Source organism: Myotis lucifugus, unplaced genomic scaffold, assembly GCF_000147115.1.
Source record: "Myotis lucifugus unplaced genomic scaffold, Myoluc2.0 scaffold_30, whole genome shotgun sequence".
In the NCBI taxonomy this organism is placed as follows: domain Eukaryota; kingdom Metazoa; phylum Chordata; class Mammalia; order Chiroptera; family Vespertilionidae; genus Myotis; species Myotis lucifugus.
Window position 1 is genome coordinate 3,813,476 of NW_005871078.1, and position 14,024 is coordinate 3,827,499.

The 14,024-nt window shown below is 36.1% G+C and overlaps 1 protein-coding gene across 1 annotated transcript in view; it reads right to left on the reverse strand.

Annotated features, from left to right (window-relative positions):
- Nucleotides 1-14,024, reverse strand: part of LRRK2 (leucine rich repeat kinase 2) — a 125,737-nt gene that overhangs the window by 77,312 nt on the left and 34,401 nt on the right. Inside the window, 3 exon segments of the mRNA XM_014454074.2 lie at nt 765-904; nt 1,042-1,186; nt 10,953-11,065. Of these exon segments, the coding sequence (XP_014309560.1) occupies nt 765-904; nt 1,042-1,186; nt 10,953-11,065 (398 nt within the window).

Sequence of the window (14,024 nt, forward strand, 5' to 3'; positions counted from 1 at the left end):
GTTCAGCAGCACTTTATAATTGAAAACTTTATATCCATTATCTCATTTACTAATAATGTCTCTGCAAAGGTTAGAGCCGAGACATTTTTATTCCTGGTCAATGCTTCCATTTGTGAAACTATTTGCTGAGCATGGTTTATGAAAGTTGTGAACTCCATTACTGAGAACCACAACCAGGGCAGAAATCTTAAAGAAACTATTTGTTTTCCCAACATTCGAAAGGGGGGGGAAAAAACTTGAAAGAATGTATTTCTTAAATCTTGCCTTAATTAACCCTAAGGCAGTATCTTGGATTCCTCATAAAAACAGTGATTGATTATATATCATACTTTAAATGTTGCTTGATGAAAAATTTCTTTAATATTGTTTCACTGCAAGAAAAAAATTCAAGGAGCAAAAATACTACAGGTAAGCAGCCCACAACAAAACACAGAGAATGACAAACTTCAGAATAATTATAACTTCTATTTATACAAACTCTAAGCAAATGCAGCTCAGCTACCTAGAATCTCTTCAGCACACTCTCTGCTCTTTCATGGAAAAGACAAATGGCAAATAAACAAGCTGATCTTGGAGATTTAATGAAGAAACATAGGATCTTTAGAGATTCACTCCAATTCTCTTCCCCTTCTATAATTAAAATATTACAAAATGATAGATGGTTTTCAATTAACTAGAATATCTCCATTAAGTGGGAATTATACCAACTGCTCTGAAAGAGAAATCTGCACAAGATCAAATTCCCTTCAAGATAATGCACATACTTTAGTCTGTAATTCAGTAATATCCTTAAATCGTTGCAAACTGGAAACCAGAATTTTTGCCAGCAGATTCTCAGTTCCTAGGGTTAAATTCTTCGTTGTAATCAAGCATCCTATAAGACTTAAACCCAGACGCTGAATTTCTAGAAGAATAGGGGGAAAATAAACAATATTAAGTGTTTTAAATCTCAAAACTAAAGAAAAAACTTTAAAGACGCCCCACCAGCAGCTAAAAGCCTATAAAAATCTACTTTAAACCCTGCGTTCAAATTGTACCAACCTTGGTCATCCGGATACATCTGCAGTGTTTGAAGCACTGATTCAATAGCACCTTCCAGAGATAACACCTCTAAGGCATCAGGAAAACGTGCTATAGAAGAAATTACTTTTAATCCACATTTCTGAATCCCAGGATTTCCAATGAACTAAAATCAAAAGGACAATTCAAAATACTTGCTTTTAAAAATGAGTCCTTAGTACTAATTTATTTAATGCCAGTTATAGACTGATCAAATATAAAGTATTTAAATAAAGATTAATATCCTTGATTCTGCCTCATACTAATAATTACTATTATTCGTTATGAAGGTTAAAAAGCTAATACTTCAATCCATATTGAGTACCTGTTCCATGTCAGGCACTGTGCTAAATACTTTACATGCATTTTCATAATCTTAGTAAATAGCATACTCTACTGACTTCATTGATGAGTTCACAAATGGTTAAAGGGCTTGAATAACTATTCCTACAGTCACACAGATTGTAAATTGCTACGTTAAGACCATATCAGGGATGTCTGATTCCACAGCCTGCATGTTTAACCAGGAAAACGCAATGCTGCTTGTCACTATAGAAAATACTAATTGAGAATTTACTCTTTAAGTGCTCTACATGCCTTATCTGTTCATTTCCCCCCACCACCTCATGGGATAGATTCACCAAACTTTAAAGACATGGGAACAGAGCTGAAGTCACACAGCTAAAAAGTGTCAGGCCTGAGACTTGAACATAAATGTGTCCTCCTTCAAAGCCCAGGATCTTAATCCACTTCCAACCTTTCATCTCAATTCTTCCAGGTGATTTGTCATTATTTACGATATTCTTTAATAGAGGCCACTTCTTTTCCCAGGCCATCATACTAACTGAGAATAACACAGTCAACACACTTTCCAACCACATGACAATCACAGCCATACCTCCCCTCCTTTGACATCAGTGACGTATAGCTAACTCTTAGACTGATCCTCCCTGCTTTTCCATGATGCTCTCCTAACTTCTACCATGATGCACATGTCCACCAAATAAATAGCTTTCCTTTCAAAAAAATGACAACATTATCCTTCTCAGGACTTTTCCTTTCACGGACACTGGTTTCATGGTATCTCCACTCCAAATCTCTGGTTGATGTCAGCACAGGTCACCATAGAGCTGAAGTAGCTTCAAGCCAGGCGTTAAACCTCTCAACCAACACCTCCTACCCTGTCACCATTCTCCCACCCATACTGTTAAAGAACAGATGTTCATTCCTTTACCAATCTAGTCCCTCAGTACCTAGCAACTGTCCTCATTCAGCATCTTTTTGTGAATAGGGTGTGGTTAAGCATCATGTTCTCACCTTGTGCCCTTCTCCTCCACATGTCTGGTATCTCCTGACCTAAGCATGTTTACTGTAAATGCTGAAAACATTTTCGAGGCACAACTAATTGGCTATAAGGCAATTTCACCGTAAAAGATAAAATAACAGCAAATAAGAGACACTAAAAAGGACAAAATAAAACATGAAAAATTAATAACAAAATTTTAAAAACCGAATTGCGAAAAATGAACATATATTGTTTAGGAAGTCTTTCGCTCACAGTGTTATACTGTACTTTTCTTTTTAGGCTGTGGATTCGTCTCCTTGTTTAGCTTCACACTTTTTCACTTTAGGTACTAATTTTTCCTTCCTTAAGAGAGAGATCAATTTCAAAGAAGCAAAAATTAATGCTCTTGAAACTGTTGAGAATTAGTAGCCACACCTTTCCTATTTGCCATAGCTTGGTAAACTTTTGGTGTTGATGGTGGAAGGGATGACTGTGCACACCAAAGGATTTGCAAACTACATTACCATTTTCCAACATAGTATAAAATCTGGCTTTACATGTGGTTTTGCAATCTGGCCTCATATATAGTACTTGTCATCCACTACTTTAGGATCACCATGTCTACTCCTTACTGTAGAGACCATTAAGTGAGCTAAGCCAGTGGTTCTCAGCCTTCCTAATGCCGCGACCCTTTAATGCAGTTCCTCATGTTGTGGTGACCCCCAACCATAAAATTATTTTTGTTGCTACTTCATAACTGTAATTTTGCTACTGTTATGAATCATAATGTAAATATCTGATATGCAGGATGTATTTTCATTGTTACAAATTGAATATAATTAAAGCATAGTGATTAATCACAAAAACAATATGTAATTATATATGTGTTTTCCGAGGGTCTAGGCGAGCCCTGTGAAAGGGTCATTCAACCCCCAAAGGGGTCGCGACCCACAGGTTGAGAACCACTGGGCTAAGCTTTATATAATACTAGAGACCCGATGCACAAATTTGGGCACCAGTGGGGTCCCTCGGCCTGTCCTGCAGGATCAGGCCAAAATCAGCTCTCTGATATCCCCTGAGGGGTCCCGGATTGCAAGAGGGCACAGGCCAGGCTGAGGGACCCCACCAGTACACGATTGGGGCCAGAGGGATGTGGTAGGTTGGCCAGCCAGGGAGGGACCATGGAAGGGCTCCACGGCATGTCCGGCCCATCATGCTCAGTCCCAATCGGCCAGACCCCAACAGCAAGCTAACCTACCAGTCAGAGCATCTGCCCCCTGGTGGTCAGTGCACATCATAGTGAGCGGTTGAGCGGCCTTAGCATATCATTAGCATATTACATTTAGATTGGTTGAACAGACGACCAGACAACTGGACACTTAGCATATTAGGCTTTTATTATATGGGATAACAATGGGGATACTGCAAGAATTTAGTCAATGGAGAATTGAAACCAAACCCACAACTAGCTAAAATACATTAAGTCTGTCAAATGTAAACCTAACCGCCAACTGGTTATTTTATCTTTGAGAAATTGCCTTTGAGCCAATTTGTCACTCAGCAAAAATGCTTGCAGCCAAGATGTTCGTGGCAAAAGAATGCTTGTGATGAAAATACCTAGAACCTCTCCTCCTAGCCTCACTCACTGCTCAGTGGGACATCATTTCATCTAGCATTTCCACAAGACACTTCGAGCCTTGCCTCGCTTTTTCCTGCCATTGTTTCCATCTTCACAAATCTCTAGGTAGTAAGCCAGCTTTAGAGCCAATTAAATTTGAGTTTAAATCCTGTCTCATCACTTAACAGTTCCATGAATTTGAGGACTATTAAAATGAATTACATAACATTTTTCTCACAAGTGGTCTTTATTCAGACAGTGTTATTCAAAAAATATTAAAAAATTTAAAAGTGGTGCAATCTGCAGCTAGAAGGATGGCTCAGTATCAGTCTTGGCTTCCTCACCTCTAAAATGATCCTAATGCCAGGTGGTACTTGAGATATCCAGGGAATCACTTTGTACATTATGATTGTCTAACCACTATCCTAATACCTAAAGCTAATATAAAATAATATTAAATGTCAACTGTCACTGAAAAATAAAATGAAATAATTGAATGATGTTAATAATGCTGGATTCTTTTGAGGATGAAATTACTCATTGTGTAATAAACATTGAGTGATGTCCACACTTCAGGCCTGGGGCTGAAATTCTCCTCAGATAAAAAATACTTCTAGGTGGAAGACAGAGTAAACTTATATTGGTCTTCCATTCCATCAAGCTACCACTTCCCTTCATTTCTAAACTTATTAAGAGAAAAGTCTATACCCACTAACTCCACATTCTCCCCACCCCTTAGTTTCCTATAATCAGACTTCTGTCCTGACCACTCTGAATTCAAACCATTCAAAGAAAAAAAAAAAGTCCTTTAGTAACTGACTTGCTGCTTTTCCCTCCCTTGATTTCCATGGCACAATATGCCCCTCATTATTCCATGACACAATATGCCCCTAAAGCCATTCTGTTGCCCCTCTCCTTTACAATCTCTTCTTTCAACATCAAACTTTGTCCAAAGTTCTTTTCTTATGACTCTTCTATTCATGGAGGGGATTCCACCATGACACAACCTCAAGTCACCATAACAACAATAGCCACAACCACGAGGATAATGCCAAAACCCATGGAGCATTTGCTATGTGCCAGACATTCGCATATATTAACTCATTTGATCTTCACAACAACCCTATAATGCAGACAGACTATTATTAGCCCTACTTTATAAATGGGAAAAAGTTGAGATAGAAACTGTTGAGCTGATAACTCAAGGTACAAGTGCAAACTGTTTTAAGCTCTCAGCCCACATTTCTCTTTGCTTGACATCAGAAGCTTAAACTCAGATGTTCAAAGCTAAAAATTCATTATCTTAAAAAAACCAGTCAGCTTGTTACTCTGAGCTTTGATTAGTGGTACCGTCACTCCTGCTTCCTCGGCAGGGCCAGCTTCACAATGTGCACCTGTGCAGGCACTTGGCTCTGTGCTTAGGAGCGCCCACACTCTGTCCAATACTCTGCTGCCACCATCCTGAAATTTTTAATCACTTTTAAACAAGGGTCCTGTGTTTTCATTTTGCACTGGGCCCCACAAAGTTGGCCCTGCTCTACATTCAAAATGCACCACAGGCTTATTTTTATGCTAAAAATTAAATCAGGCTGATATTTATAAAGTACCTATTCCCGTCCTTAATACCATCACCTCTAACAAGTTTCCACTACATTAATGATTCTGCTACCTTGAGGTCCCCTAATTTCTAACTATTTCAGATGCAATTCAAGGATAACTAATGACTTGCAACAGGAAATCTGATGTGTCTATGCAAAAGAATAATTCAGGATATCACATTATTACATGTGATGGAGCTCAAATAAACTATTTGATCATTTAAAATAGTGCTATTTAATTTTTGACAGTTTTGTAAATTTGAAAAAATGTACATAAGCCTACAATAAACTTTTTTCACTTAATATAATGCTATGTCTTGAAAAGAGTGATTTATTGCATTACGGTTCAAATGGGGATTAAAATTTATTTACTAGTTTATACTTAGCAAGGGTTGACCAAATGAAATCTTTGGAAGTTCTAAAGGAAGGACACCTACACACATTAATTGGAAACATCCTATCATGTATGCTCCACAATTTTCCAAGCTTTTTCAGAGAATACAGAAATAATTAAAATGGTTTCTCTGATGAGAGGGCTAGCTGGCTTAAGGCTAGCCTCTCACCTAACTTCCAACTAAATCAACCGCAATTCAGAAAAGACTTTGGGGGGGGGCCAGTGAGAGGGGGGGGAGATTGAATGTATAGCTAGAAAGAAGACACCATAGCCTAGAACTAAGCTTCAGATATATCCTAGTAAAGTGGATTTCATGAAAAGTATTCCTTTGAGCAGACAGGTAAAAATATCATCATTTAAAAAATAAAAAAATAGCAGGTCTCAGGCTTCTCCACTAAAACAATCAGTACTAGAAGACAGTGAAATGCCTACAAATAAAACCCCGATATTTTACAACAAACTAAAATGTTTTCTCAAGAGTCCAAATATAAAACAACACCACCCATAGAAACATTCTAATGTTCAGGCAATAAATCTTTTTTAAAGAAACTCACATAACTGAAAGATGAATGCAAAATCTATAACAAAAGGACATGCAGTGAACACTGAATCTACGTAACTATAGGAATAAGGTAAAAACAAATTTAGGAAGAATGGTTATAGAGCTGAATGTAAATATTATGAACCTTGTTGATGTAGAATTTTCTATGAGGTGATCATTTTCATCTCAAACCACAGAAACTTCTGCCTTAAAGTTAATATAATATCTCAACTAAACAGTAGGAAAATGCTTAATATAAAATATTTGCCTCATTTTAAATGTTTCCTATTAAATATATTCATAGAAACAAATTGACATTTTAGTGTGAAGAAAATAAAACATCCATATATCATAAATGATAAAACATTTGCCACTATAAAGCTGGCATTAGCATTGTAATTAATTTAAATAAAACAGGGGCAACTGTAAGTCAGTGAAAAAAAAGTTGGTGAGAAAACAGGTAACATTAACTAACATTTACTGAGTATATACTATGTTCCAAGCATTGTACCAAGTACTTTACATTAGTTATCTCAGAAAAACCTTCATAATAACCCTAAGGGAAAAAAACATTTATTATCTGTCTTATGGGTAATGAAACTGAGACTTTAAGTAACGTATCCAGGGTACATTAGTCTGTATTAGCTTCAAACCCAGATATCCTAATTCCAGGGCCCAGAAACTTAACTATGAGAACATTGGGTACAGTCAAAGCTATAAAGGCAAACACTGCATCATCTGCTCTCATTGAGTGACAGAGGGGAGGGGAGAGAACATACACCAATTTCATCAAAAAGTGCAAATAGTGTCTACATACATGAAAGAAAGAAAATGGGTTACCTGGGAGATATGTTCATATTCATGAGATATTGGAGATTTTTCCACAGGAACACAAGAGGAGTTTTAACTGTTTGTTTTTAGTCTCTACATAGAATTACATAATTTGGAAGTGGTATAATTTATTTAATTAGGATCTGTTGATAGGCAGTGCATTGCCAAGATAGATGACATTAAGCTATAAAACAATCCAAAAATTTCATACGCTGAAAATAGAAAGAGTTCACTTCTCACCCATATTTCACGTGTGTGACTGCTCATTGCAATCACACAGGGGCCTCTGCTGCTGGAGCAACTACCATCGTGCACATTACAGGTCACGGTGCCGGAGAGGGGCTCTGAGAGCTCTCACCAGTAATTAAATGTTTGGGTGTAGAAATGACTTCCATTTTCCACTTACTACTCCTTGGCCAAAACTAGTTACATAATCCAACCTAACCACAAGCGAGCCGATGAATACCATGCCAGAATCCCCAAAGGCTGAAGAACTGAAAACATTTGGCAAACGGCACTAATGATGACCACGTAAGGATTTAGTTTGTGGCCACATTTTTCTTTTTACAAATAATGTCACAACGAACATTCTTGGGTTAAAAAAAATGTGGCGTACAAGTGTATCATTATTATAAATTCTTAGAGTGGCGTTCTGGTCAGAAAACCTGTCTGTTTGAATTATATGTATTACTAAATTAACCCCATAATTAACTTTTAACTTTACATTTCTTTAATAATGATTGCACTTGAGACCTTTTTCATATGTTTATTTTTACCTTTAAATCTCATCCATCTGTAATGAGTTTTGGCAGGATGAGTAGAGAAAATATGAAACTTTCTTTGCTCTCCCAACATGGCTGCAGACTGAGTTATTCCAACACAATTACCGAGCTAGCTACTTCCCCCCCATTCCCAATTTGGGGGAACGTTTATATAAACAGCACATTTTTATTTGAGGCTGTTTTCTAAATCACCATTATGTGGCATTGATCTATGACCTCCAGTGCCAATGTCACCATTTTAATTACTAAAATTTTATAATACATTGTATTATCTGTTGGAGTTGGGCTATATTAATTATCCTATTTTTTTTCAAAATTCTCCTGGTTATTCATGCATATTAGTTATTTAGTTAATTTTTTCAAAACTTTATACCAGCATATCTTGTTCCAAAAAATACTATTATTATTTCTTTTAAGGGTTCATATAGATCAATTTTCATTGTTTTAAAAAGTAGTCATTTTACCAAAAAAAGATTTTTATGTGTTCAACTCTTTCATACCTCTCAATAGAGTTTCCTTCAGTTCTATAAAGTTTTTACTTTACTCTTATGTGATTTATGTTGTTGTTACTTTTGTAAATGGGCTCTTTCTTTCCCTACATATTATTTTCAATTGATATTGAAACTGGGTACATATTGCTTCAAGGTTTTTGAGAAGCACATAAGCTCCTTTTAATGTGTCCATTTAATCAGAAGACCAGTTCAACTCTCTAAGTGCCCTGGTTAAAGACAGTGCAATGCCACTGCATACAAAGCACATCTAGCCAAAATGCAGGGTCTATTTCTATTTTGTTCTCCCGAAACAATACTGGGCAAACAGATCTCCCTGCAACAGATGACGGGACGTTTTCAAGTGTGAAAAAGCTAAAAGGATCAGGCATAAATGTTCCAGACAGATTTTAACTTCAGTTTGGCTGTGATTGGAATTATAGGTATTCAAACATTGATTCAGTTTTTTAACATTGATTCACTTTAATAAACACTTTCCATTGCCTTTGTTTTTAAAATCATAGCTGAACTTTGGGTTCTACTTTATTGGGAATTCTCCTCTCCAAGAACAAACTTATTTTTAATGATAATTCATTTCACTGCATCTGCGGTATTTGGACCTAAAATCTCTAATGCTTTGTAACTTTTATTCAGTGGGAGACATGCAATCACAGAATTTTAGAGCTAAAAACATTTATCTTTTAGAGCATTTTTATTAACCATGGGGAAGCATCAGGGGAATAATTCAGGGAAGGTTTTTTTTAAAGGAAACATTGCCATTTCTATTTCCCCGTGACCTTAACTCCCTACTCCCAAATGACAGTCACTGTTGAGGGAAATGCTGTGTGTCATTACTCAGATGTTAGTATAGAAAATAAGTGTGTGGACAGATTTCTCAACCACTTTTCTTGGGATTATATAGCAAAAAAATTGTTAAAAAGTAAGACATAGGAGCTGACTGATTTCTTGGCATCAAGGTACTTACTGGCAGATCTGGGTCTCTTGACTCCTCACTGTCAACTATATCACACTCATATTCAATAACTTTAGAAAACGTGGGCTAACTAGACTCAGAGCTAGCTTAAGGCGTTTCTGGTACCTCCTGCTTCTCACAAACACATGCCATGAAAAAAATGAACTGCCGCCTCTTCTAAGTTCCTAGAATCCTGTTCATAAAGCTAGGAGAGCTCATAAATGCTCATATAGAACAACTGGTTTCATGCATGCCTTTATTCCCTTCGCTGAGTTATGGCATCCATGACAGAGGGCACTAAAATGTATTCATTTTTGGCTTCCCGATGCCTAACACAGTTCCTTCCACATCCTTGCTTTGACCAAATATTCCTAGAATCAAATTCAACCTATTATATTGCTATATTCAAGGATCGTATTAAGGTTTAAGTACAAATGCTTTAAATATATCACAGTTACATGACAATTTCAGTTGAAATTGAATTTGTAAAGGAGATCTCTCTGCAGGCTAGATTCTAATTAATTCATGACATTTTTCAAAGTATATTAAATCACATGAAATCATTTCCATTAATGACCTTTTCTGCTCTCTTCCTTTCACAAAAGCATTAACCCTAATCATTCTTTACTTCTTTACTCTTTTACATCTTTTATAAAGAACCAATGTATATTATGTTCAACTTCCTAACCACCTTAATTCCATCAATACCTTTGCCTTGCACAATAGAAACATAATTTAGCTCTTCTCCTCTTTTCATACTTAGTATGATTATTGATTATATTAATTATAATATATTATCATAAATGTGCATCGATATGTAACTACCTAAAAATGGGAAGAAACAATGCCACACGGAACCACTTCAGAGGTTATCTCTGAGGAGAGCAACCAAAGCAAGCAAAGGCAATAGAAGAAGACTTCCAAGCTGTGCCACATGTGTCTTCATGGGCCAAACTTTTTGAAATGGGACCAGAAAAGAAAGACAAGCAGCTGGGAGGAGAGAGAGAGAAATCAGCAGCCATAGCTCCTGACATCACCCCTGAGGCTCAGCTGTGTATCTGGCTCTTCAGTTCTGTTTCTGGTTGGGCAAACGTGAGTGGCTTTATGTTACTAGCAATCAAAAGAACCTGTCCAAGCCAGGGGTTGATAGCACACTCACAGTTGATCGTTGTAGTTAAAAGTATACTTATCTCAGCGGGAATGGCACATCTCTAAATTCCTGTATCCCTACTGTCATCTTACCACACAACTTCTCTAACCACAGAACTTCCTACTATCAGAGTAAACAGAACATAGAAAACTTACACTAAAAATGCTTCTTATTTCCCCAAACTTCCTATCCTGATTAATAGTATGAAGGTAGAAAATCTATATTGTACCTACCCTGTTTAAAGATCCCAGGACCAGTTTGTGAATATCATTCCTGAAACACTGATTTGTAACCATTTTTAGCTTGTGTTGATATTCAGTATCTTCTGTGAATTCCTCTGGCATGCCTAAAGGCAAAAACACATACATAGATACGTACATATATACATACTTTTCTCATAAATATTTAAGCTGAACAGATTGTCACTTGCTAGGAATGGTCATAATTAACAATATACATGTTGTACTTTTTTTCTAATACATTTTTTTTTACCAAAGGAAAAAAAAAAACCCTAGCCTCACTTAGCAATTTATAAAAGTAGTTCATAATTGAATATAAAATAAATACAGTGAGTGTGGATGTTTACTGAAAGGAGCAAAAAGCAAGAAGTTATTTTGGTTGAGGAATTTTCTGTGGCATACAATCTCTTTTTTGTATGAGTAGGCTGTACACATACAAGGAGCTAGAAGATTTTTGTGCAACAATGGACAGCTTGAGAAAAGTTCAAATTTATTTGGACTACAAAAAAAAAGGTCAGATATAAAATGTAGGCAAAAAGAGCAGTTGAAATAATAGTGAAAAAATAAAGATTGCATTTTAGTGCTATGCTGGGAAAGAGCATAGAGTTTTCTGAAAAATTCCCTAAGGCTGTATATTGTTATTTAAAGGAAACATATGCCTTATTAAGCTATGTTGTAGCTAAACTATCCAAAACTGTTAGAAAAAACCTGGACATTAAAAAATTGATTATGCAATAGAATATTAAGTAAAATTATTATGAATGAATGAGGTTTCCAAAACCTGACTATAAAAATAATTATTAATAACCAATTATTTATCTTTCACTTAAAAATTGTATTAACACAAATTATAAATTGGCTGTATGTAGCTTTTCATTTTTTAGCAAATATATGAATGCCTGCTATCAATTAGTAACTATGGTATCATGATATTTTCCTACATGCAGGGAATACCACTGTGGATAAGCCAGGCTGGATTCTCAGACTCCTGGAATTTGCAACCCTCTTTTTTTTTCTATTGTTTTATTATGTATCATCTGCATATTGCCAAGCAAATACATTTTTACTTAATTCAGTTTGTTTTAACAATCCATCCACAATATTTGTCCTTCTAGCATCATAGTTCTTCTAGCTATTTGAATACAGCTTCTCTCTCTTTTTATTTTGTGCTTAAATACCATAAGATCTTATTTATATGTGGAATCTAATGAAAAAATAAACTGACAAACAAAATAGGACCAGAGGCATGAATACATGAAACAGACTGACAGATCTCAGAGGCTGGGGGCTAGGGGAGAACTGGAAGAGAGTAACCAAAGAACATATATGCACAAATGCATAGTCCATGGACACAGACAATAATGTGGTGAAGGCCCGGGGGGTGGGGGGGAGTGAAAACAGGAGAAATCTGTAATAGCGTCAATAAAAAAAATCAGTCTTTATTTTAAAATTTATTCAAACAGGTTCTGACATTCGCTATTGCTGTAGGATCTTGGGGAAATCACTTAAACTCTGTGTCTCACTTTCAGTGACCAAGACCACATGAACCTCTGAGGCTGCCCATTACATCACAAGCAGATGTGCCAAGGAAAAGCAGGCCTGTTGAGTAGTAAAAACTTCATGTCACATGTAACAAGTCTTATTAGACATCTTTCTTTTATGAAGACCAAATGAACAATTCCATAAATTTCATTTCTGGATTCTGTTACATCACTGAAGTTCTACTATCCAGACTGCATCTAATTTCCTTTCCACATAATAGCCCTTTAAACTGTATGGACAGCAAAGTTAATGAGGGCAGAATCCATAATTTAATCATCTCCAGACCCCCAAGGGTTTCAAGCAAAGTGCTTTAGATATAACTGCTGTTCGATACACCGTAGTTGCACAAATGTGTATTTAAAAGTGCCTACTCAAGAGTCAGGCTGCAGTTGAACATCTGGCTCCATTATATACGATGTCACCTTAAAATATCTGCATCTTTGACTCAGTTTCATCATCTGTAAAATGGCAACAACAACAAAAAGTAGCAACTGCTTGGTGGGTTGCTGCAAGAATTTAAAAAGTTTATATACATAAAGCACTTCCAATAATACCTGATGCATTGTTAGGTATTATTGTTATTAGCTATAAATGAGGGGACTTTAATATAGTTTTTGTATCCTCCTGAATCATCTCTTCTCCAAATTAAACAGATTCAGCCCCTCTTACTGGTATTATGGATGTGGTTTTATACTACTAATCGCTTTCTTCTATGCACTTTCCAATTTACCTATGCCCCTTCTTAAAGAATTTTATGTTATTTCCACTAGAACCGACATGAGTCAAGAAAGAACAAGCCAAATGATATTTCATTAAAATAACTGGGTCTTGATTATTATTTTTTAAAGCAACTGGCTCAATCATTTCAATAAGTTAATGGTATTTTAAAAAGGGAGGAATTGAACAATACTAGATTGAAAGAAATTGAAGAGCCATAACACCAGAGGATATATGTGGTCTTAAATTGGATGCTGAATTATACAAACTTGCTATAATGAACATCTTTGTTTCAATTAAGGAAGTATGAATATGGTCTGGTTAATAAATGATTGCATGTGCATCCAGATATCTTAAAAGCACCTCAACTTAACATGTTCAAATCAGAACTATGTTTAACCTCAAAACTACTGGGGTACTGATACCACAGTTACTAACAGATATATAGACCGGTATGATAGGTTATAGTATTGTACAGTAAGGTATGGTGCAGCATGGTGTGGTAGAGTGTCAATATGATATGGTAGCATAGAGTAAAGTAGATGATTAAGCCTTTACCTAATAGAGAAATGTATGGTAATGGTAGGTTTAGGAGGATTTCATTTCAAAAGGAAAAAAAACTGGGCTTCCAAAAAATTGGAAATTTTATAGAACCAAAAAAAGTAATATCCCTGACATCAATGATCAGAAAGTCATGCCAAATGTATCTCCTATGCCTTCATCCTCTCCTCCACCATATCATCACCTGCAAACCTACATCCCTGTAACCAGGGTCTCCCCATGCCCCTCGCCCTGTACACTGTGCTA